Source organism: Myotis daubentonii, chromosome 4 (assembly GCF_963259705.1).
Source record: "Myotis daubentonii chromosome 4, mMyoDau2.1, whole genome shotgun sequence".
In the NCBI taxonomy this organism is placed as follows: Eukaryota; Metazoa; Chordata; class Mammalia; order Chiroptera; family Vespertilionidae; genus Myotis; species Myotis daubentonii.
Genome location: NC_081843.1, coordinates 22,926,759 through 22,952,819, shown reverse-complemented (window position 1 = coordinate 22,952,819; position 26,061 = coordinate 22,926,759). Strand labels below are relative to the sequence as shown.

The 26,061-nt window shown below is 47.7% G+C and overlaps 1 protein-coding gene and 1 non-coding gene across 7 annotated transcripts in view; one reads left to right on the top strand and one right to left on the bottom strand.

Annotated features, from left to right (window-relative positions):
* SNX29 (sorting nexin 29) overlaps positions 1–26,061 on the bottom strand; it is a 438,387-nt gene that overhangs the window by 402,863 nt on the left and 9,463 nt on the right. For 4 of the 6 annotated variants that reach the window (XM_059693199.1, XM_059693200.1, XM_059693198.1 and 1 more), the window contains 2 exons: positions 10,881–10,945; positions 8,289–8,341 (listed from right to left, as the gene is read on the bottom strand). In XM_059693199.1, coding sequence (XP_059549182.1) covers positions 8,289–8,341; positions 10,881–10,945 — 118 coding nt within the window. Of the gene's footprint in view, positions 1–8,288; positions 8,372–10,880; positions 10,946–26,061 lie in introns of those variants that run through there. The other 2 variants (XM_059693196.1, XM_059693197.1) reach the window with 1 other exon arrangement.
* Positions 231–337, top strand: LOC132233915 (U6 spliceosomal RNA). The gene has a single exon (XR_009452765.1). It is a non-coding gene; the product is annotated as a U6 spliceosomal RNA (small nuclear RNA).

The following is a 26,061-nucleotide window of genomic DNA, read 5'->3' as shown; positions in this document are numbered from 1 at the left end:
CCACGTGGGAGGAAGATGCTTCTGTGAAACAATAACGTACCTAGTCTTTGAGGAAACTTCCAGGGCCTGCTGAGTTCCTGGGCCATTATATCAAGAGATAAGCTACAGCCTCTCCACAGGCCAAGTCTGACTGACAGAATGTGAGTAATTTTAATGAAGCACAAGAATGGGCCTTTGTTCAGAGGGGAAAAAAGAGCAGAAAACAATGCCAACAGAAAAGGATGAAGAGAGCCCTCAATTCGGCAGCACATATACTAAAACTGGAACGATACAGAGAAGATTAGCATGGCCCCTGTGCAAGGATGACACACAAACTCGTGAAACGAGAGGGGAGTGGGAGGAAGGGGAGGGGAGGACGAAGAGAAACATGCATCATGGAGCCCAGCGCCTGCCCCACTTCCTCTGAGGTTTCTAAGGACAAAATCTGATAGGAAAAGGCAAGCCCTGCCTGTCACTCCCCTTTGTGCAAATGTTGTTTCACACTCAGGTGAGGGCAGTTGCATCTTGCCCCATAGTATTCTGCAAGATCAAACAAATCTTTCTCCCACATGGGCCTGCACACTCACACTGGGCATTTTGGTTTTAGCAGCTAAATACTGTGCACCACGTAGGCCCAAAAACCAAACATCAGCTTCAGTCCTACCAGCACTCTTCCCAAACTCCAGTCACAAACACCTTGCCACTTTTGTCACATCTGAGATATTATTAGTTACTTGTCTTGAATTTGACTCGCTTTTTTCACATAAGCCTGTTTTACAGGGAAAACTCTACTGCTACTGCAAATAGAAAGCCTGCATGATGGACTCTAGAGAGCCCTAAAGGGAGACTGAGCCTGGAACCCGCACACTCCGCTTGAAGAGAAGGGGCTGTTAGAGATTATTATTCTGAGCTGTATGATGCTGTTATTTTTATAGGTCAAAAACAATCAAATATTGGCAATTTCATCTAATTCAACTTAATATTATCAACACCAAACCAAGTCTTTCCCCCAATATCAGTAAGATAAAGAGAATTTAAAGGAAAATACTAGTAACTGAGCCACTAGGCAATTGAAAGGAATTTAATGCAGTGACTTTAACACTTAAAATAATGTTAAGTAATTGCTAGAAACTCTGCTAGAACAACAAAAGGGGATGTAGTGTCAGTAAGTGAGGACCACACTGGGAACATAAAGTCCCGTTCTACTACCTACCAACCATGTGACCCACCTAACCAAGGCATGTGCCCAGGAGAAAGCAAATAAATGCTGCACCAGTGACCAGCCTCCAAACTTGTATGCCCGTGAAAGTCAAAAATGATCCCCTTCTTGTTCTCCTAGGATTCTTTTGAGGATCAAATAAGACTGATGACATAAACAACAGCATTTTTTAAACCAGACAAGGCTGTCACAAAAAGATTATCATCCCAATAGAGCAGCGACAGGGGACAACTGCTGGGCATGTTGGCCACCCTGTATTTATCCACCTTCCTAACAGCACCCAGATGTCATTTTGAAGGTTTATTTCTTCTTCCTTGGATACTATCTTGATGGGAAGATGAACCCAAGTAGACATCTCTGCACTACACAAGCCATCGGGGTCCCAAAAAACCCCTTCAGCCGGATCCTTCTGCCAATGGCCAGGAGGTGGCCAAGTGACGTGAGATTGAGCGATCAGGCGCTTCCTCCCTGGAATGCCAACCTTCAGCAGAAGGAGAGAGTCGGAAAACAGCTGGTGTTCACTCCAGCAGCGAGGGCCTTAATTGGATCACCATTCCTTCTAGGAGACCATTTCTGGACTCTTACTTCAAGTTTCTAGCCTTCCACAGCTTCCTGACTCCTTCCTGTTCCCAAACCTGGCCTGCCATCAATTCCCTAAGGTCACAATATCCTCAATCGGAACAGATTTCTGTTGCTTTTTACCATTGAGCCCTGGCAGACAGTCTTTCAAAAGTTCCTACTGCTGTCCATCCGACCAGCTGATCTGCAATCACAAGCCAACACCTCACATCCTGCCTAAAACTTTTCCTAAGGCAGTAAATGTGAAATGCATGTGAAGATGACACTTGGCCTTTCATGGAAAACCTCTTCCAGTGATTTCTATCTTCTCAGTGGACACACGGGCTTAGATTCCTGGAGGACATGATGTGGGAAGAGGCATGTACACAAGTTCCATTTTCCAGAGACTGAGAACTCTGCCCAGAGTTACAAGGAAAGAAATCCCCCATCTTCAATTGTTCCTTTGCCAGCAAAAAAGAACAGTAACAAAGCTCGCTAATTCACTTTTGCCCTTCAACCTTTTTGCAGTCTACTACCTGCATGGGTAGGGGTCCTGCATGGGTAGGGGTCACAAGCTGAGTAATACCTATCCCAGCCAGACTTCACTCCCTGAGGGGCAAGGACCTCCATATATATATATATATATATATATATATATATATATATATATACACACATATATATATATATATATATATATATATATATCCTATCTAATAAAAGAGAAACATGGTAATTAGTGTATGTCTGCTACCCTTCCCATTGGCTAATCAGGGCAATATGCAAATTAACTGCCAGCCAAGATGGCGGCCGGCAGCCAGGCAGCTTGAAGTTAACATGAGGCTTGCTTGCTTCAGTGAAGGAGGAAACCAACATTCCCCGCCTGCCGCTGCCGGCCTCTGAGCTTGCAGTGTGAAACATTCTTACAAATATAGAAGCTAAACAAAACCCCAGAAACCTGCTTTCAGCCCGCCAGGATCTCAGAGCTGGAGTTGATACAGTGTTTCGATTGTAGAACCCAAACAAACCAGATACCTGCTTTCAGCAGCAGAGGCCTCAGAGCTGGAGCCAGAGCTAAAGCTGGCCCAGAATAAAAAAAAAAAGAAAAAAAGGAGCAATTGGGAGCTTCAGTCACCCGCCAGCCTGAAAACAGCCCTCAGCCCCTCACCCAGACTGGCCAGGTACCCCAGTGGGGACCCCCACCCTAAAGGGTATGTGACCAGCTGCAAACAGCCATCATCCCCTCACCCAGGCTGGCCAGGCACCCCAGTGGGGACCCCCACCCTGATCCAGGACACCCTTCAGGGCAAACCAGCCAAGCCCCACCCGTGCACCAGGCCTCTATGCTCTATAGAGTAAAAGAGTAATATGCCTCCCAGCACCGGGATCAGCGGAGCTGAGAGGCCTCCCAGCACCGGGATCAGTGGAGCCGTGAGGCCTCCCGGCACCGGGATCAGTGTTACAGGGGGCAGCGCTCAAACCCCCTGATCGCCCTGCGGCTCTGTGTGTGACAGGGGGCGGGGCCACAACCTCCCTATCCGCCCTGCTCTGTTCATGACAGGGGAAGGTGCCCCAACCCCCTGATCAGCCCTGCTCTGTGCCTGATAGGGGGGAGCTCCCCAACCCCCTCATCGCCCTGCGGCTCTGTGTGTGACAGGGTGTGGCGCCCCAACCCCCCCCCCTCGGGCCCTGCTCTGTGTGTGACGGGGTAGAGCCATAACCTCCCCATCGGCCCTGCCCTGAGTATGACAGTGGCAGTGCCCCAACCCCCTGATCGGCCCTGCTCCATGGGTGATAGAGGGCGGCGCCCCAACCCCCCCTCCACGGGCCCTGCTCTGTGTGTGATAGGGTAGAGCCATAACCTCCCCATCGACCCTGCCCTGAGTGTGACAGTGGTGGCACCCCAACCCCCTGATCCGCCCTGCTCTGTGCGTGACAAGGGGTAGCTCCCCAACCCCCTGATGGGCCCTGCTCTGTGCATGACAGGGTACGGAGCCCCAACCCCCCTGATGGGCCCTGCTCTGTGCGTGACAGGGGGCAGCGCCCCAACCCCGATTGGCCCTGCTCTGTGCATGACGGGGGGTGGCGCCACTACCTGCCCATCGACCCTGCCTTGAGTGTGACAGGGGCGGTGCCCCAAACCCCCAATCGGCCCTACCCTGAGTGTGACTGAGCGTGGCATCGCAACCTCCTGATCTGCCCTGCTCTGTGCATGACAGGGGGCGGCACCCCAACTCCCCAATCGGCCCTGCTCTGAGCCCGACCAGGGGCTGCACCTAGGTATTGGGCCTGCCCTCTGCCACCCGGGAGCAGGCCTAAGCCAGCAGGTCGTTATCTCCTGAGGGGTCCCAGACTGCGAGAGGGCACAGGTCGGGCTGAGGAACCCCCTCTCCCCCAGAGTGCACAAATTTTTGTGCACCAGGTCTCTAGTGTGTGTGTGTGTGTGTGTGTGTGTGTGTATGTATATATATAATGGCTAATATGCAAAGTGTCCCCTCGGGAGTTCAACCAGGAGACCAGGAGTTCGATTGCTGCTACGATGTGTGCTGACTACCAGGGGGCGGCACAGAACCAAGGAAGGCCCCGGCCGACAGCCGGCAGCCTGGGAAGGAAGGCCCCAGCCGGCAGCTGGAAGATCCTGATCAGCCCTGATAGCGGGCCACACCTAGGGATCCTACCCATGACGAATTTCATGCACCGGGCCTCTAGTATGGAATAAAACTAACACTCCTACATGTCTGGCATTTTAAACACAGCATGTAACTTAATCCTTACAACTGGCTAGGTAGACACCAATGTTTGGGTTTTCCCTATATCACCAAGCAATTTTCTAACACTGCTGGGTGTCCTACAATTCAACTCAATTCTGACACTTCTACCTGGAGACAGTGTCAGATCCCACAGATTAAGGCCTCAGTCCTACAAGACTGCACCAGCCCCTGACTTCAGGTGACAGACGCAACTCCAGGTTGTTACGTGTGCTTCTGACTGACCTACTATACACCTCAGAGGTTCCCATGAGCCGGTCTTTGGGTCTGATTAATTTGCTAGAGGGCCTCTCAGAACTCGGAGAAACATCTAAGTTACTAGCTCACCAGTTTATTAGGAAAGGATAGAACTCAGGAGCGGCCTGGTGGAAGAAGCACACAGGGTGAAGTGAGTGGAAAGGGCATGGAGCTACCACACTCTCTCAGAGAGGGCCCTTCTCCCCGCACTCAAGTGTTCCCCACCCAGAACTCTCTGAGCCCTGTCCTTTGGGTTTTCATGGAGGCTTCGCCACACAGGCATAAATGATTGAATCACTGGCCATTGGCAACTGAACTCAATCTCCAGTCCCTTTCCCCTCCCCAGAGGCGGGTATGGGACTAAAGTTCCAATAGAGACCATTATAAACTTTTGAACAATAATAGATACAAAGGCAGAGCTGCCTCAAACAGATTGTCAAACTGCAGCGGGAAGGCCGGGGAGGGTTGGGGGGCAGGAGGTAGGGGGGTAAGAGATCAACCAAAGGACTTGTATGCATGCATATAAGCATAACCAATGGACATAAGACACTGGGGGATAGGGGAGGCTAGGGGACTGTCTAGGGAGGGGGGAAAAAATGGAAACATATGTAATACCCTTTGTATTACTTTAAACAATAAAAAAAAATAATAATAATAAAGTTCCATCCCTCTAATCATATGGTTCTCCTGGAAACCAGTCCCTAACCTTTGGTGCTTTCCAAAAGTCACTATGGTGAATAACAAGACACCTTTATGGATATCATCACTTTGAAAATCCCAGGGGTCTTAGGAGCTCAGTACCAGAAATGGGGACAAAGAACAAATGTATATCTTTTTGTAAATCACAGTATCACAGTAGACCTAATTCTTGGGCTCAGGCAAGGGACACAGCTGAAAAGAGGAGGAGCCAGGATTCAAAGCCATGGCTGTCCATGCACTCTTGTGCCAGCCTGCCCAGGGCACACTAACAGACTGCTGGGAGAACTCATTACCTCAGTCTAATGATCTAATGCCACAAACGTACACTGAGAACCTAATGCGTGACAGGTATACAATGTTTGTGCAAAACGCTGAGAAGTAAAGAAAATGGAGAAGCTCCCCTTGCCTCAAAGCTGACAAGCCTTGTGGTGGCACAGTTATTTAAACACTTGACTATGGTGCGATGCAATGTACACACTCAACCAGACCACGCATCTTCACTGAGCACCTTCTAGATCAGCCGTGGGCAAACTACGGCCCGCGGGCCGGATCCGGCCCGTTCAGCTGTTCTATCCGGCCCGCGGAGCCGAAAGAGCGGAGGGTTCTCTTGCTCTCCCCTCCGCTCCTTCACCAGCAGCAGTGTTAACATGTATTAGTTCACACAAACACTCCATCCATGCTTTTGTTCGGCCCTCCGGTTCAGTTTAAGAACCCATTGTGGCCCTCGAGTCAAAAAGTTTGCCCACCCCTGTTCTAGATGTTTCTAGGGACTGCGACTACGTCAGTGAACAAGACAACATAATAACATCATGCCCACGCAGAGCTGACTTTACAGTACGGGAATAGAAAAGCACAACGTGCAGTGCGAGTTGGTGATAAGTGTTATGGGGGTGCCGGAGTCCATTCATTGTCTTCACTAGCTGAGTTTAGACAGAGGCCCCCCAAAAGCTGGTAGCCCTTGAAAGTCCTGGCAAAAGTCAAGGCTTGAAAGTCCTAGCAAAGGTCAGGGCTGTGCACCACCCAGTTAATTAAGACACCACCCACTTAATCTAGCTAAAGCATCATCCCCACCTTAGTTCACTTAATTCCTTAGATACTTGTGTAGATCCTTGTTGATTATTGTTGATCAGATACTCTGCCCATTTCTGGAAATTGTCTACCAATGAGCTAATCCATATGTCATTGAAATCTCCTTACCTAAGGCTACCCCGACCTCAATAAAAGATCGGAGCAGCCTGAGCTTAGGTGGAAGTCCCTCTCCTTGAGTTGGACTTGCCCGCCTGGTCCTCCAATATTGCAAAATTATCTCATGTCTTTTTTCTCATTTGTGTGCGGCCCCTCTTTCAGATACTGAACCCTACTCCATGTGGGACGTGGAGGGAGTCCTACGCGACATGGGGGAAAACAAAGAGGGACAGAAATATAAGGGAGAAGGTACCATCTTAAATATGCACCAGTTTCAAATGGTCCCCACGGCTCTATTAGGATGCCGTGGGGCAAAGTGTCACAGAGAACAAGGGTGTGAGAGGACAGAGAAGAGAAGTGGGAGCTGGGTGGGTCGGGGTAAGAGGATGCGGGATGTGGAAAGTCTCCAGGATGAGATGAGCGCTGAACAAGATGTCCCCTTCCCTTCTCTTCCTTTGCAGGAACGTGCCTCCTGACTCTCCACGCTGCAGGGCATGAGTCAGCACTGCTGACTTGACACAGCCTTTCCAGCAAATGCCTGTGTCTCTCCACATTGCCCAAACCTTTGAGTCGCTTCCCAATGTTACAAACTTATGTGATTATGTCAGCCTTTCCTGGTCATGAAGGTGAATGGCAACTTTTAGGAGTTTATTTAAATTATAAAAGAAACACAATCACAGTATAAAATATGAAAAATAGACCTGGCTGGTTAGATCAGTTGTCAAATGGAGTATTGTTCCGATACGCCAAGATTGTGGGTTCGATCTCCAGTCAGGGCACATACAAGAAACAACCAATGAATGCATAAATAAGTGCAACAAAGAGATGTTTCTCTCTTTCTCTCTCCCTTCCTCTCTCTAAAATCAACAAATAAATTTTTAAAATAAATAAAAGACTCTCCTTTTTAAAAAAAAAAATATTAAAAATATCAGGAAATATAAAGGTTTCCAATATTATCTCTGTTCACATTTTGGTACATTTTTTGCCAGAGTTGTTTAACATAACTAGGATCACTTTGCATCCATATAATTGTGTATCCTGCTCTCATTATTTTTACTAAATATATCATTTTTAATTCTACATATGCATTTTCTGCTTTAAAAGAATTCTGCACAGCCATGGCACGTTTGGCTCAGTGGATAGAGCATCAGCCTACAGACTAAAAGGTCCTAGGTTCAATTCCAATAGGTGGTGTGCAGGAGGCAGCTGATCAGTAATTCCCTCTCATCCTTGATGTTTCTTTCTCTCTCTCTCCCTCTCCCTTCCTCTCTGAAATCAATAAAAATATTTTTTTTAAATTCTGCACAGACATCAATTTAATGGCTACATAATATTCTACTCTACTGATGCACTACACTTTATTAACCATTTCCCAACTGTCAAGCATTTAAATTTCCAAGTTTTCATCAATATAAATTTCCCTGCAAGTAACTATGCAGCAGGTATTTCAAGTAATTCCCTCAATAGATTCCAAGGAGAATTGTGGGAACCTGGGAATGCGTCAGAGCAGTCACTGCCCAGGCGGGCTGCAGGCCACCCAGACTTACTCACTGCACTGGCTGCGGAGGCAGCCACAGAAGCTGGTCATCTCTAGCCACCTTTATGCTCTTAAAGGCAAATGGTTGTAGAAGCAACATATTTACCTGCTGTCAGAATCCGAGGCGATTTCCTTTCTCCCTCCGAAGCGGATCTGGCACTGCACAGAAAAAGAAGCCGCTGAGATCAGCTGTTGGGATAGGACACTCAACTGTCACAAAACAGTCCACACAGGCCTCAGGCTCTGGCAGGGACACGGGGCCAGAAACGCTGGGTGCCGAGTCAGTGTGTCCCTTTGTCCTGGGTGTCAGCCCAAGACATAAGACAGTGGACACCCAGCCTTCCAGCCACCACTTCAAGGAAGTCCTTATCTCCCTCCCACTTGTACAGGGTGAGCCTTGTGGGAAAACAATGCTAAGAGGAAAACAGAAGCACCCCGCTTTTGCACATTATCTAGGAAACTTTATGTGTCAGCAGCTGGCTGTCCATAACACAGGGCTCTTAATAGGCAATAATTAAAACTTCCACAAATCTGCAATGATGGTCCCCTTTTGACAGGGCCCAAGGTTGTTATGAATGGCTAAAAAATTATGACAGTACAAATCACGCTTCGGCCCTGGCCAGGTGGCTCAGTTGGTTGGAGTGTTGTGCTATACACCAAAAAACTGTGTGTTCAATTCCCGGTCAGGGCACATACTTAGGTGTCAGGTTCAATCCCTGGTCGTGGCATGTACAGGAGGCAACTGATCAATATGTCTCTCTCACATCGAAGTTTCCCCCCACCCCTGCTCTCTCTTTCTCTTCCTCTCTCTAAAATCAATAAAAACATATCCTTGGGTGAAAATTAAAAAAAAAAATTATGCTCCAAACAAGTCATCTAGTTGTGCTAAGTGACAATTTTCCCAGGGTGGGTACAAACAAAAGCAAACTGTTCTCCTTTTATTTTTTTTAAATTGCAATAAAATATAGAAAACATAAAATCACCAGTTTAACCATTTCTAGTTATACAATTCAATTCACAATATTGTGAACCCATCACCACTATCCACTCTTCTCTTTTAAAGAGTAGCAGGCTTACAAGATTCCTGAACTTAATATATATATTTTTTAAATGATACATTTGTCAAAACTTATAGAACTTTGCACTCAAAATTGGTTTATCTTATTGTATGAAAATTATACCTCAATAAAGTTGATCTTTAAAAGGCATACATGTACAACACTTTCGTTCCCCCCAAATAATAATACCAATCATGGCAGATCTGGGCATAAGCTCCAATTTATTTACCCTAACCCTAACCCTAACTACTACACTTAAAGTGGTTCCACTTGCCTCCTCATTTTCTTGTCATATTTTCTTTTCTTTTTTTAAATATATTTTTATTGATTTCAGAGAGAAAGGAAGAGAGAGATAGAAACAACAATGATGGAATCATTAATCAGCTGCCTCCTGTACACTCCCTACTGGGGATCAAACCCGCAACCTAGGCATGTGCCCTTGACCAGAATCAAACCCAGGACCTTTCAGTCCACAGGCCGACGCTCTATACATGGAGCCAAACTGGCTAGTGCTTCTTGTCATATTTTCCATTTCTGGAGCAAAGAAAGAAGAAACAAATACGTGTGCTCTTAATTGACAGTGGACCAAGAGCTGGCCAGGCCTTTCCCTACTTTAATAAATGCAATTCGCTCAACAGCTCTGTGGAGATCAGTGAGTAGATTACAGAGGAGGATGCCCAGAGAGGCTAGATGAATTGCCCAAGCACACACAGCTGGGAAGAAATGAAACTGGCCTTTGACTCAGGTACACCTGAGCCTGTGTTGTTTGCACTGTATCAGGACACCTCGAAGTTTGGGCAGATGGTGAAGTCTCTGAGCTCACCTAACACAATCAACACGTAACACACACCTTTAATAAAGTGTTTATCTCCTATCTCCCTATACTGATTTCACACAGCATGTGATTACATGCATATGATTGTCAGTCACCCCTTCTGAAATGTGAGCTACCCAGAATTCCCAGGGCTGGATCCCAGCTCTGCTTACTACTTATTGACTGGGACACCTTAAGCAAGTTATTGGGCCTTTCTGAGCTTCAGTTTCTTTAACCATAAAATGGAAATAATTGTAGGAACTACCTCACAGGGTGGCTGGAAGGATTAAATGTAAAGCACTTAGCAGAGAGCCTAGCACATGTTGAATGTGCAATAAATGATGCATGTGGTACATGCAGACAAGCAAACTTAAGCCAGCTTATGTCAAAGCTCACTTCCCACCCCGCCAAAAACCAGGCATCAAACTAGCATTAACCAATCAGAGCAGAGCCCACCTGAAGGATCCACATCATCAATCCTGGGCATGGTTCATTCCTCCTCATCTCTGTTCTTATGCTCACAAAGTCCTACCCAACCACCATGGTTGGTACCCATAAGAGTTGAAACCCACATCAACACCCTTCTCTAAGGGACATCCCTGAAGGATGGGGTCTCCGGAGGGCTTTAGAGAGGAACACCTCTGTCCCTACTTCTGATCGCCTTCCCTGCTCTCTCATTTTCTGGGGGAAACTACTGGCCTCACTGTTCCCAGATACCACGTGAGAGTAAGTAAGTCTGTCTATATAGGAGGACAGAAATGACTTCCCCATGAATTATCTAACACTACTACTTGATCTCAAGATCAAACATGAGCTTTCCTCTTACCTGTTTCACGGCATCCAGCAGTCGCTCCAGCAGAAATTGTCTTTTCATGTCATTGTTCTGTGATCCTGAAATGCAACAAGGCTTAATTAGTTCTGTTTGACATTAGCCTTCTAGTAAGACTTTCTGACACACAGTACACAGTTGTCCCCAACTAGGATCAGCCTTCTCTTTAATAAAATCAGGACCGGCACCAATAATCTACATCATCACAAAGAATTTTGACCATTTCTCAGTCACTGCAACAGGGAAAGCATCTAAACTATGGTCCCCACATTTGAAGACTGTGTCTGGAGCAGTCTAACTCTGGGCTTCTCAACCTTGGCGCTACTGACATTTGGGCCAGATGGTGGAGGCTACCCTATGAATTGTAGGATGTCCAACAGCATCCCTGGCCTCAATCCACTAAATACTATTAGTGTGCACATGCACACACATGTACACACGTGCACACCCTAGCTGTAGCAACAAAAATGTCTCTAGCCCTGGCTGGTGTGGCTCAGTTGGTTGAGTATCATCCCCCTGCATCGAAAAGTTGCTGGTTCGATTCCCAGTCAGGGAACATGCCTGGGTTGCAGGCTCAATCCCCAGCAGGGGGTGTGCAGAAGGCAGCTGGTCGATGTACACCTCTCACACGGATGTCTCTCTGTCTCTCCCTCTCCCTTCCTCTCTCTGTGAAAAGCAATAAAAAAATCTTACTTTAAAAAATGCCTCTAGATGCCCTCTGGGGAACAAAATTATCTCCAGTTGAGAATCAATGATCTAATTTAAAATGTAGTTTTCCTGCCCTAGTTGGTTTGGCTCATGGATAGAGCATCAGCCTGCGGACTGAAAGGTCCAGGGTTTGATTCCAGTCAAGGGCACCTGCCCAGGTTGCAGGCTCGATCCTGAGTAGGGGGTGTGCAGGAGGCAGCTGATCAATGATTCTCTCTCATCACTGATGTTTCTGTGTCTCTCTCCCTCTCCCTTCCTCTCAGATATCAATAAAAATGTATTTAATACATACATATATATAATACACATTTCCTAGTATGCAGGCACTGCTCGTTGGTGGATCTCACCATCGTCTCCAGCATCCTTTTCCCACGCCACTGCGATACCTAATTACTCCTTTCCTAAGCCTCTCATAAGGCTGACCTTAAGAAGTTCTACTAATGAGATGTAAGCAGAAGTGCACTGGGAGGGTTCTGGGGAAATTATGCCTTCCTGATAAAAGAAAAGATATTAATGGCTTCCTTCCTTCTTCCATCCTTTATGCTAATCATAAACACATTGGGTGGGGCCCAGCAGCATCTTACTACCATGAAGCCAACAAGCCTGGAGGGAAAGCCATGAGAATCACAAAGGCACCAGCCTTGATGTCATTTTGCTGGTGAACCAATACTGGAAATCTATTACCTCTGACACGTAGACCTCCTTTTGTTCAAAACACTGTATGTTGGGCTGTTACTTGCAGCCAAAAGCTTTCCCAACTGATACACATGGCACACACGGAACTTCCACTCAGAGAGGTCTGGGCAAGGACTCAGGTCCCAGACAGGACACTGTCAGAGCTGCATCTGATGCTCCACAGGAGGCCCAGGACTCCAACCAACAGAGACACGGCACCTGTCACACAGAATGCCGCTGTTGCAAAGGAGGCTCCGAGTCAGAGTCCCAAGAGCAGAGGCTCCACATCGCAGGTCCTGAACGGGCACCAACTGCTTCCTCCCTGGGCAACTCCACTCGGGCTTCCCCAGGGAGCACCAGCAGGCCTCCCCTCAGAGTGGTCAGCGACTCATCTGAGTCATCCCAGGGCCACCCGGTGGATAACAACTGTGACCTTGCTGAGCACTTCCTGCATACCAGGCACTCGACTGAGTACGCTGCATGCATTATGTCACAATTTTCACCACCACCCTGCAAGCCAGGTATTAGATCCCCATACCACAGATGGGGAAACTGGAGCTCAGAGAGGACAACTGTGTGCATTGGCTCATTCAGTGTTTATTTAACTTCAACTGTGTGCCCGGCAATATTCTAAGGGCTGGGGACACAGGAGTTAAGTGCTGTAAAAGAGCCATTTTCTCATGGAGCAAAAATTCTATTAGGAAGAAACAAATAGGACCTAAGTAAAGACATAAATGAGATGATGTTAGAGTGTCCTACCAGGAAGAAAAACCAAATGTGCTGATGAGACAGGGAGGAAGCAGAAGGGCCATGTCAGCCCAGCAGTCATGGGAGGCCTCTCTGCCCAGGTGACATGAGCAAGAAGAGGAGCAGCCGTGGAAAGGTATGGGCACCAGGGTTCCAGGCAGAGCAAACAGCCAAGGTAGAGCCCAGAAGGCAGGAACACACTTGGCTTCTGGCTTTCCAGGCCCAGAAGGAAGTCTTCTGTAACGTGAGCAAAAAGCAAAAAAGGGGAAGTAAAAAGCATACAGGCGGGCAGGGGCCAATCACAAAGGGTCTCGTGGACCATGGTAACGGGTTCAGTTTTTGTTCAAATTTGAATACTAACTGGTAGAACTGTGACCTTGACTCAAGACCATGCCCCTCAAATGCCTGAGTTAGAACTCCCACCACACAGGCCCGGAGATAAAACCAGTCATAGGGACTCTGTGGACACAGTAGTACAGCTGATTCCCAAATGCTGCCACTGTTATTTTGCTGGAAGAGGTTTTGGGAAAGGACAGCCTACACATCGTTCCCACCAGACAAGAGGCCATCCTGAAATGTCACTCATAACAGAGACCCCACCCGCCCAAGGCCCTGGAACATCTCCCTGACACCTGTGTCCATCAGTAAGTCCTGCTCTTTGTTCAGCAGGTTTAGTTTCTATTCTTCTCTAACACCAGAATAGGGAAGTCAGGCTTGCTTTCTTCCTTTTCCCAAGTACTGAACCCAACAACCCCACTTGTCCTTGGACAATGCCAGCTGGAAACCTGACAACCGCCCCCCCCAAATGCCTTTGCTGTTTTTCTGATCGTAAATACACAAAGAAAATAAAAATCCCCATCACCTCACTAGGATCCATTTTTAGTGCAGCAATCCTCAAGTTGCCGTGTGCACACCGAACCCCCTGGGTGTTGTGAAAAAGCAGGCTCTGATTCAACAGGTCTGGGGGGGCCTGGGGCTTAGCATTTCTCACAGCTCCCAGGTGATGGTGATGCTGGTTCCTGGACAGCATCTGAATAGCAAGAATTTAGCACCTACCCTTACTGACAGGCACAATGATCCTAGATGTTTTCTAAGGTATCTTGCCACCACTGCTTTTTTTGGATGAGACATCAACAGCCTCCCCTGCCTTACCTTGCAATGCCTCTCTTGTGACACGAAAAGCCTGTTCTCTATAGAGAAACAACCTGATGTTGTGTAGGTCTCAGCCCACCACCCCCCTCCCTGGCTGCCTTCTCTCTACAGGAGAAAAGTGCACTTGAGTAAGACAACCCTGACCTCAGACAGGCACCTGTGGCCATCCTAGCCCTGAATGAGGATTAAGAGAAGGGGTGTCATAGGATAGAGGGAGCACAGGTGGCCTTGGGAGCACTCAACTGCAGGACGTGCCCAAGAGGCTCATGGGCGATAGTGGAAGGAGCACTAGTGGGAAGTCACAAGGTATCATGAGTCCTCATCCCGGCCAGGCTGCATGTGACAGGGACAGCCACTTCCCTTCCCTGTGCACTGGTTTCTGCATGAGCTCATGCCCTCCTCGCTCCACAGCCTGCCAACGCGGAGCCACTGTGGAGACATGCAGGCAGAGAATCAAAGCCACCACTCTCTTTATCTTCTTCAAGAGACAAAGAGGAGAACACAGCACCCCTGCCAGGGTCAGGAAGAATCCTCCAGTCTCAAACCCATACCCACCTGCTGAGCTTCAAGTGTGGACTAAGCCATTAAGCAATTGACATTTTATCCTTTGGTCCTTAACAAAGAAGGAAAGGTGGCTCCATTCACCAGAGCACTGAGGCTCAGAGAGGAAAGATCTTCATCCAAGGCCAGTCCCACCAGAAGTGCTCGCGGAGGGATTCAATTTCAAGTCCACTGGCTCCTGGCTCCGCCACCTCTGAATCTCACTCACTCTCAACCCCCGTAACAAACCTGCAGCTACAGCCTCACTGCCAGTCCGGGAATGACTCCCCTTTGAAAGCCCACTTTCCTGCTTCCTTCCTTCTCCAAGGGCAGCCTTCATCAACAGCCAGAGCAGGCTTCTTTTTAATATGAGATTCCCCATCAGCATGAAAATAAAATATGTAAAGCCACCCCAGGAAATACCGCCAGAGGCCCACAAACCTGTCGGGAAATGCAGTGACCCCCTAGGGCTCAAAATCAGAAATCTCATGTGCGCGTGAAAATCACTCACCTGGTCCAGGTGCATCCCCGTGGTCTGGAATGTCTACAATCCCTAGGCCTCTACATTAATTTTTACCACAAGCCTCCAGGGGTTAAGAATGGGACAGCCCAGGTTCAATCCTAGGCCACCAGCTATGTGACCGTGGGCAAGTTACTTAAACTCTCTACGCCTCCTAGGTCTGCCAAATGAATGAATGTTTACTGTACACCCACCATAGTGCCAAGTACAGACCAAGCACTTTACACACGTTAGCTATGACATTGTTGTTATTGGCGTAAGACCTTCGGCTCTAACAGTAACTTTCAACTGGCTACCTTCTCTCCAAAGCAAAGGCAAACCAATTCAATGTAGGCCTCTGTGTTCACTGCCCTGGGGGATAAAAAGGTGAAAAGGGTCCATGGCATCCAGGGAGGGGAAAACAAGCAAGATGCACCAGGCACTCTATGAATAGTCCTTCTCTAATCCTTGCAGCAACCCTGGAGGTCCAGGTAAACATTGTTTCCATCCACAGAAGAGTTAGGTGGCTTGATCGAGGCCACACCTACACTTAAACTGTGGGATTTCCCTGCCTCTCCATGCAATGGCAGAAGTGAAGTCATGCCAGGCATTTCTGTGGTCTAAGGCTAATCCTTACAGTGCACTAAGAGGTATAAGGGAGAAAAGAAAAAGAAGGCAACATTCTTGGGGTACCCACTGCATGCCAGGAATTCTGCCCAAGGTCACGAAACAAAGAAGCACTACATGGGAGGCTGAACCCTGGTCTGCCTGACTCTCAGCCCAGTGCTCTTTCCACAAGCCACACTGCCATCCAGTTGGGGGCCAGGGGAAGTTTACTGCAAAGGGGGGAACTGTGCTTTAAATGCTGGGAAGGACCAGAATAAGTAAATCCATACAGACAGAACGCAACTGCTTAATGGGTGCGGGGTTTCCTTTTGGGGTGATGACAATGTTTTGGAACTATAGAGGTGGTGGTTGTATGACATCGTGGATGTACTAAATGCCACTGAACCGTTCACTTTTAAATGGTTATTTTCATAATTGTTAAAATTGTAATTTAACAATTGTTAATTGCTTTAATTGTATTAAACCCATAAGTAGTTTTATGCTATGTGAATTTCAACTCAATAAAAAAATATCTGGACCTAGTGGGTTTGGCTCGGTGGATAGAGCATCAGCCTGTGGACTGAAGGGCCCTGGGTTCAAGTCCAGTCAAGGGCACATGCCAAGGTTGCGGGCTCAATCCCCAGCCAGGGGGTGTGCAGTTAGGTAGCCAATAAATTATTCTCTCTCATCATTGATGTTTCTAACTCTCCCTCTTCTTTCCTTTCTGAAATCAATAAAAATATTTAAAAATAAAAAAAAATATATCTGCAGCAGGTAGATACTGGCCCAGAGCACACTTCTTCCCTCCCCCCTCCCCCCACCCCCACCCCTCAACACAAAGCAACACCTACAGTCGGATTCTCCAAAGGGTGGGTGTAACAGACAACTCGAGATAGTACCCAGCCCCAACCCTGAACAACCGAGTAGAAAGGCCACCCACACTCACTCCTCTTTCAGATTTCTGATGATACTGAGGGGACAGTCTGTCTGACACTAGGAGGTCCTTAACTCCAGCCTTAGTCAGGCTCCTAATAGGAAACAGGCACACTCAAATACAGATAGTTCAAGGAGGCTTACTTTAAGGGGCTCTACTGAAGAAAAGGTATAGATAAGCGATTCTCAGGGAGATGTCACCCCGCCCCCGCCAAGGACAGTCGACAATATCTGGAGACATTTTTGGCACAACTGGAGGATGCTACTGGCATCTGGTGGGTAGAGTCCAAGGATGCTGCTAAACATCTTACACTGCACAAGAGAGCCCCACAACAGAGAATCATCTAGCCTAAATGTCAAGAGTGGCAATTAGGAAATTCTGTCCTAAAGTAGGTTTGATTATCCCATTTCACAGACGATGTGACTGAGGCTCAGAAAGGCTAAATAACTTAAACCATCCCTGTGCTCTGAATCCCATCTCCTCTCATCTGCTCATACTCCAGCAACTGTCCCTCTCTTTCCCACACCGTCAACTTTTTTTTTTGCTCATTTACAAAATTCCTGCAGCATACAAGGATACTGTAATGTCTCCCCTAAATTTAATATTAGTCGTGCCTTGTTCCCACATGCCCTTCCAACTTCAATCCCGTTCTCTGTTGCCCTGTCCAGGACAGCTCTTCCCTCTGAGAGCCACCCCTGCCACCATTACTGTTACAAGTTTGGCCCATGCCCTTGTGCTCCCATCTCCTTCACCTGCGCTGATTCTACACAGTGGCCGTAACATCTAGAAGTGCAGGTGAATACTCAGTAGAGACTCCGTGATTCTTTCAATGTACCCTGCAATGCTGCAGTTCACAATAAAGCCCTGCATACACTTGTTGTGCACTATCTCAGATTATTTGTTTCTAGTTTTCACTGAATAAACTTGCACCTCTAATGTACCACAGAACAGTAGTCTGCAAACTTCTGCTGTGAAGGGCTAGGAAGTAAATACCTTTAGCCTTTGCGGTTCATACAGTCAGTCACTGCGACAACCACTCAGTTCTTCTCTTGTATCTCAAAAGCAGCATAGACAATACATGAATGAATCAGCATGGCTGTTTACAAAAACAGGCCTTGGGCTGGATTTACCCCACTCCCAGCTTGCAGACCACTGCCCAGCAGCACTATGGGGTAGTGGAGGTAAAACTGAAACAGTAGTGTCTACCTGTCCAGACGAAACAGACACCCTGCAGTAGGCAATTACATATCCGGTGTCCCCAGCAGGCAGTAAACCAGGCCACATCTTAGTCATGCTGCCATCTGCCCTCACCCTATAACCAACACCCCACCTCAGAGCTTCGCAGGGGCCAGGTACCACTGGCAGAATTTACACTCAGTCACATTTGCAGGCATCGAGGATGCCTGACGCTCTCGACCCAATGGAGAGTTCAGTGCTATTGTTTTCCACCCTGTTTCAAATTTAAAGAGATAGAAAGAACACAGAAGTGAATGGAGGAGCAGACAGGGTTGTCCGGTATCTTCCAGAGGCATGCATGTACATGACCAAAACTGAACCCCTCCAATCCTATGGGTCAGGTGGAGAATGCAAATGAATGACGTGGCAGGGAAGGAGGGGGAGGCAGAGACTGCGGGGAGCCAAGACAGATGCCCCTTTAGAGATGGCAGCTGCTACTCAGCTCTAGCTGACAGCACTTCTCAGCAACACCAGTACAGCATTGCTCCATCTCCCAGGTTTTTTTTTAAAGCCAGAAATTCAGATTTTCATGCCAATTAGTTGGCACTGTTAACATAAAAAAACAATGAAACCTGTAAAGAATTTTTGTGAGTTTATTTGAGCCAAACTGTCGACATACACAGGGAAGCAGAACCTCAACAAATTGAGATAATGCTTCGGAGAACGGCGGGATACATCTATATTTATACATTGCAATCAAAGGAAAGGGATATAGGTGAGTTACATGAAATACACTGGTGATAGACTAGAGAGGCGGAAGAAAGCAAAGCAGGGAAACCCCTGGGATTGGATAAAAATAAAATGATAGACACATACTTAGTTGAGTGCTGGAACAATTAACATAACAATGAAGGAATTTGTGGTATCTGTCCTGTGGTATCTGTTCTGGACCCCCGAAAGGGGTCCAGAAAAAGGGAAGTTACAAGTTACCCAGACATTTCAAGGATATGTTATCATAGATGCAAAAAGACAGATAGGCTCAGTTAAGGTAAAGGTTGACCTTGTCAGTGAAGACAAGGACGTAACTATCCACCATGACTGCTTTTAGTTAAAATTTAATTTCAGACCATTCTTTGTGGTTACTTTAGGTCTCTTGAGTTTGCAAGATCGCCATGCAGGCCTTCCCTGAGCTTGTCAGGTTAGCATGTGGCCCCTTTCGTCCACAGCACCTAATTATACTCTTTTTAGGGAAGTGTTTCAGCCAACTCTGCATTAACCAAATATAATACACCTAGAGGCCAGATCTGCTACCAATTTTCCATTCTGAGATACACATTAAACCTCTACAGTCACCTGTAAGCTGGGCACTGGCAGCCCCAACATAATGGATAAAGGAACCGAGGCTTGGAGACATTGATCACTTGCCCAACGAACAGCTCAGGGGTGACAGACCCAACATATACCCCAAAGCCCATGCCTTCCAACCCCCACAAAACCAGGTAACCTTGGGCAGTTCAACTTCAGACAGAAAAATGGCTTCCTAGGCGAAGGGCCAACAAAGACAAACCAACCTCCTCCAGATGGCTGGCTCCAGGGTTTCTCACCTTCTCTGAGAAACCCTCCTGCCGAGAATCCCCCGTGGGCACAATAATCTGCTCCCTGAACTGTGCTTCCTCGGCCCTCCAGCCACACCACACCTGGCCTAATCCCTACAGCAGAGAAGATTATGGGGGACTCTTAAACCTGCTCCTTAAGCCAATCCTGGGTGGCGAGCCTTTTCAGGGATGAAAATAAGCCTGTTAGATCCCCAGGGCAAGGACGATGGGCCAGGTACAGAAACTCACCAGGGCAGAAAGCCCCAAGTGCCTAGCAAGGGGCAAAACCGGGAAAACAAGAACCTTGCCCCCAAGGGTAACCCTTCCTCCCCAGCATATGCCTGGTCATGCAGTTTGGACTCTCAGACCTTTTCCTCCCTAAAGGTAACATCTAGGCCTCAGTTGTGTTCCAGGCCCAGAAAAGCAGCAAAACCAGACAAGTGCCTCTGTGGCTGCCTCAGGGCCACCTGCAAAGACTAATGACCCCCTGCCCTGGCCCTGACCAATCAGTGGAGACCATGACCCTGAAAGAAGGCACCTGGAAAGCTGATGGATATTCTACTAAGACCTTCCCCTGAAACCTCCCCTAAGATTCCCACCTGCAAGAGAGAGATAAATACCCTCAGCACAAAGAATCCAGTGGCGCTCTCGCTCCAAGGAGCATGTCCGTGCCACATTCCCCCACAGGCATGTATCCCCTAACCCAGTGGTCGGCAAACTCATTAGTCAACAGAGCCAAATATCAACAGTACAATGATTGAAATTTCTTTTGAGAGCCAAATTTTTTAAACTTAAACTATATAGGTAGGTACATTGTTATTAACTTAAATAGGGTACTCCTAAGCTGGCTTTTGCTAAAAACGTCCTCAATCTGATTAAGGTACGTTCGCTGAGGTCGACCCCTTCCAACTCTCCCATCCACACTCGTCTTGTGTACTTGTTTCGTCTATCTCCTTTCCGAAAACCGACTTCTGTGCATGGGCCACGAAGTCTCAATCGCACTGTACATGCGCGCCCACACGTGGTATTTTGTGGAAGAGCCACACTCAAGGGGCCAAAGAGCCACATGTGGCTCGCGAGCCACGGTTTGCCGACCACTGCCCTAACCTCTAGGGGACCCCACGAGACTTGCAAGCAAGGGAGCAATGGGCAGTGGCAGCTTGTCCCCCGCTAACACCCTTTTCTATGCACAGCCCTTTCTTTTAGATATTCCCATCTTCCATCCCCTTTCCTTATATAAATTCAATTCTCTTTCATCTTGACGGCTATTTAGCACGCCAGCACACCACCCGCTTTAACCTTCCACATTGGTTGCCCGTGTGGGGATATCCGTAAGAGAAGCTTCCACTCCTTCTCTCTCCACCACCTCCCCAAACCCTAGAGGGGTCCAGCACCAACCAAGTCCTTCCGGACTCCCAAGCAGCAGCAGGAGGGCCAGATGGCCAGACCTCCTGATTCCTACTAACAGGTGAGTCACTTCATTTTTTGGAAAAGGGCACTAGGGAACGAGACTCTCAGCTCCCCCCAGGCCACCACTTCTGGGCACGGGTCAACCACTTAAAACCCACTAGGGTTCTGCCACTAAACGACTCCCTGATCGGATAAACCAGACTCAGAACAGGCACATTTGCATTAGGCAGAACGCCAGCTTCAAGCAAACGTCGGAGCAACTGAGGCACACGATGAGAAACCACACACTCCGCAAACCCTGGTCCAAAACACCCTGTAGGACTTTGTTTTGGGAACTGTGAGTCTCGGCATTGTCACTTCTGAAGTTTCACGGGGAGAGAGCTCACGCGCAGGCTGGTCCTGCCACATTAGGGTTTCGCAGGGAATCCCAGCGCTGGGTCCGACCAGCAGTTTACCAGGGAATTAATAGTAAGGATGCTTCTATTTACCCCTAGCCTCCGGGAGACTCTGGGTCCTGAAACTGAGCTTTTCTGGCGGGGACACCCTCTAGACTAGGTCTCCGCACACGCACACGGAGGGAGGCAGCAACCAGGCCAGGACACCATCCTTGGTTTCTCCCTCTCACTAGGCGACTCTCCCTCCTACAATCAACTCAATCTCAACCCCTCCCAAAGACTCACCTGCCTTTTAAAGAATGTTAAGGCCCTCAATTTATGAGACAAAATTAGACCCAACTGCTCATTTTCTATTGCAATACAGGATAGCCACAATATAAATTAGACAATCAAGAGATCTGGCCCCGGAATGGCAACCTTAATTGTAACACCATTCTCCAATTGGATTCATACTGGGGCCGCTTAGACAAACGGTCCAAGATTCCCTAAGCCTTAACGCAGCCCTGCAAACAGAAGGAAATCAACAATTATGGAATCAAGACTCCAAGGGGTGTTTCATGGTTCCCCAAGGAGCTTTAAACAGAGGGACGAGGACGAGCCAGGCCACAGCAGCAGCCTCGCATGTGTAACGTGCAGAGTGAAGCAGCAGTTTTGTCTGCTCAAGCACTAGCATGTGAACAGATAAAATGAATGATCACACTCCCCAAAGTCAGGGCGCTGGTTCCCAGTATTGTGGAGGAAAGTGGCCCAGCTGGGCCGGGATAAAAGGACAGACTGTCCATGACCACACAATAGACAGGAGACAGACTCAGGCCATCCAAGTGGATGTGTGATGTCTAAGACAGAGTCAACAGCAAATCTATAAATGAGCAAATAGTTTACTCTAGAGCAGAATCAACAAACATTTTCTGTAAAGATCAAACAGTGAATATTTTAGGTTCCCAAGCCATTACGTCTCTGTCATAGCTACTCAATTCTGCCATCATAGTGTGAAAGAAGCCATAGACAAGAGTAAAAGAATGGATGGGACTGTGTTCCAACAAAGCTTTATTTACAAAATACATAGCCGACCTAGTGTGCCAATCTCTGTTGTAGGAAAAACACTAAAATGGCAGTGTGCAAACACTTGGAAGAGAATGTGTACCTTCCCCCAGGCCTGGAGAAATACAAATTATATTCTTACTTAAAATTAACCTCCACATGTTACCATTAAATAACTATTAACTTGGCCGAGAAACATTTAAAAGGAAATCCCACAGTGCTGGTAAAGCTATGGAGGAAAAGGTACGCACCACCAGTGACAATATCCTGGGGTAGTAAGTTCTTGAAAAACAGTGTGACAGAGCGTACCAAAAGCTACACGATACTCTTTTTTTTTTTCTTTTAATATATTTTATTGATTTTTTACAGAGAGGAAGGGAGAGAGAGAGAGAGTTAGAAACATCAATGAGAGAGAAACATCGATCAGCTGCCTCCGGCACATCTCCCACCGGGGATATGCCCGCAACCCAGGTACATGCCCTTGACCGGAATCGAACCTGGGACCCTTCAGTCCGCAGGCCGATGCTCTATCCACTGAGCCAAACCGGTTTCGGCTACACGATACTCTTGATGCATAGGAAGCTAAGCTACAGAGGAGGCCTGAGGGAGATGAGAAAAGGAACAAGTAACTATTTCACCAGTCCTTCTATCTTCCAGGTACTGAGTAAGGCGCTGTATGTGCATCTCTCACTTTCATTTCCATTTTCTGACCAGGGAATCAAGAGTCAGAGAATTGCCCACGTTCTATAGGGAGTGAGACCCAGGACTGCCAGAGTAGTGCTTTTTCCTCTACAACATGATGGCGGCCTAAACAAAGCGTCACAGTTGCGCAGATTTTTCCGGTAGTGTCCTAGAGCAGGGGTCGGCAAACTATAGCTCAAACCAAATCCAGCTGCTGCCTGTTGCCCAAATAAAGTTTTATGGGAATACAGCCATGTCTTTCTATTAGCTGCTTTTATCCTACAACAAAGGGGTGAGTGGTTGGGACACAGACCAGATGGCCTGCAAAGCAGAAAATATTTACTATCTGGCCCTTTGCAGAAAACATTTGCCAATTTCATCCTAGAACATCATAAATGGAATTTCTTTCTTTTCCTACAATGGGAGAAAGGTTAAATAATTGGAGTACCTCAATTTTATGGAATGTTATGCGATCATTTCTATCATTGTGAAGAGAAGGAACATAGATAAATACGAGGTGAGCAAAGTGAGTTTACAATTTTAAGTATACCAAGTATAGTTTATTCTTGTTTTATTTACTAGAGGCCCGGTGCACAAATTCATGCACCGATGGGGTCTGGCCAGCTCACCCCAATGGGGGCCGAATGGGGCTGGGCCAGCGGTAGGGAGGGGCCACAGGCAGTTGGAGGACTGGCCGTGCCCTAATCTGGATGGGTGGGGCTGATTGGGGTGGGGCTGGCCAGGGGGAGGGGCCATGGGAGGTTGGGGGTCTGATCGGGCCAATTGTCCACAGCAGTGTGTGTCATAGTGACAGGTCGTTCTGGTCATTCTGGTCATTCCAGTGTTCTAGTCACTTGGCTTTACATATATATATAGACTAGAGGCCCAGTGCACGAATTCGCGCACAGGTGGGGTCTGGCCGGCCTGCCCTGATGGGGGCCCATTGGGATAGGCCAGAAGCGGGGAGGGGCTGCGGGTGGTTGGCTGGCCAGCCCTGCCCGATTGGGGTATTGGCAGCTGACTGGAGGCCGGGCCGGCCGGGGAGGGCAGGGGGAGGCCAATAGGGGCCCAGATCAGGCTGGTTGCTGCTGCAGTACATTTCATAGCACCGGTCATTCAGGTCATTCTGGTCATTCTGCCGTTCCAGTTGCTGGGCTTTTATATATATAGATTCCTGATGTACGGATAAGCATCCAACTGTTCAACCAGTCGCTATGACGCACACTGACCACCAAGGGGCAGACGCTCCGACCGGTAGTTAGCTTGCTGCTGGGATCCGGCCGATTGGGACTGGGCAAGACCGGCTGGACATGCCCTGGAGCCCTCCTGCAGTCCTTCCCCGGTCAGGGTGAGGTCCCAGATTGCGAGAGGGCCCAGGCCAGGCTGAGGGACCCCACCAGTGTACCGATCTGTACACCAGGCCTCTAGTATTATATATTTTTACAGACAAACAGCTATAAACCTACTTTACTCACTGACACTGATTCAAATGTAGACTCAATGCAATTATATAAAATGCATATACTTTGAACAAATACAGTGTTTGCCAGTGTGGTTCAGTGGTTGAGCATCAACCTATGAACCAGGAGGTCATGGTTTGATTCCCAGTCAGGGCACATGCCCGGGTAGTGGGCTCAAGCCCCAGTGGGGGATGTGCAGGAAGCTGCTGATCAATGATTCCCTCTCATCATTGATGTTTCTAGCTCTCTCTCCCTCTCTCTTTCTCTCTGAGATCAATAAAAATACTTTTTTAAAAAATTTAAAAAGTAGAACCTAAAAATGTAAATATTTAATGCGCAAGGAAGGCATATGTATATGTATGTTCTGTTTTCACAATAGTCTTTAATGTCATTTTGGGTCTTTGCCTTTTTTTTAAGATGGGGAAGAGCAAATTCCAAGATATGCAGATGCAGGTAAGGAAAAATCAGATGGGAATGGGCAAGGTTCCCGGCAGGAAGCTGGGAACACAGGCCCAGCAGGGAGCTGCCGAATGGTCAGAGGAAGTACTATGCCAGGCTCTGGAGGCTCCTGGATGGGCAAGCAGAAATCAGGCCCAAGGAATGGGTCCTCACTCCCCCCTTACAGCTGCCCAGGAGCAAAAAAAACACAAAAACCAAAAAACAGGAATCACTCTCCCCTCCCTCAGGTTTGTGCAGATACCACCTTCCCTGTGAGGTCTACCCTGATTACCCCATTCAAAATTACTACAGCCCTTCCCCTTCAATTTATCCTCTATCCCAAGGGTGGGGAACCTTTTTTCTTCCAAGGGCCATTTGGACATTTTCTTTTTTTTTAATTTCAGAGAGGAAGAGAGAGGGAGAGATAGAAACATCAATGATAAGAGAAAATCATTGATCAGCTGCCTCCTGCATACCCCACACTGGGGATCATAACGGAAAACCAGGTATGTGCCCTGATCAGGAATCGAACCGTGACCTCCTGGTACATAGGCCAACACTCAACCACTGAGCCACCCTGGCCAGGCCCATTTAGATATTTATGACATCATTTGTGGGCCATACAAAATTATCAACTTAAAAATTAGCCTGCTATATTTGATCAAACATTAACTCACTCTTAATGCCTTGGCAGGGCCAGACCAAATGACTTCCCAGACGTTCCCCACCCATACCTATCCAGAAAACAAGTCAGGTGCACCATTGGGCCCTGGACTGGGCATGAGATCTAGACCTAGCTAAACAGAGCCACAGTGGTAGGGTCCAGGATGACCACATGGCCAGCCAGACTGCTGTGAGTCAGCCCAGGACTTGTGCCGGAGCCATTGGGAAAGAGGTCCACTCTTTGCTTGGGTGTTGTTACATTGTAGGATGTGACCCAAGAGCTGCTGGTAGTCATCTTGCCTCCACAGAGGAGAGGCTGCCTGAATCTGAAGCCAACGGAGAAAAAGGTAGAGCTGTGAACTGGACAGAAAGGTTGTCCTGATGATTCTCTAAGCACCTGAGTCCATCTGGTTCAGTGTCCGTTATAAGACACTTCATTTATTCATTTATTTATTCAT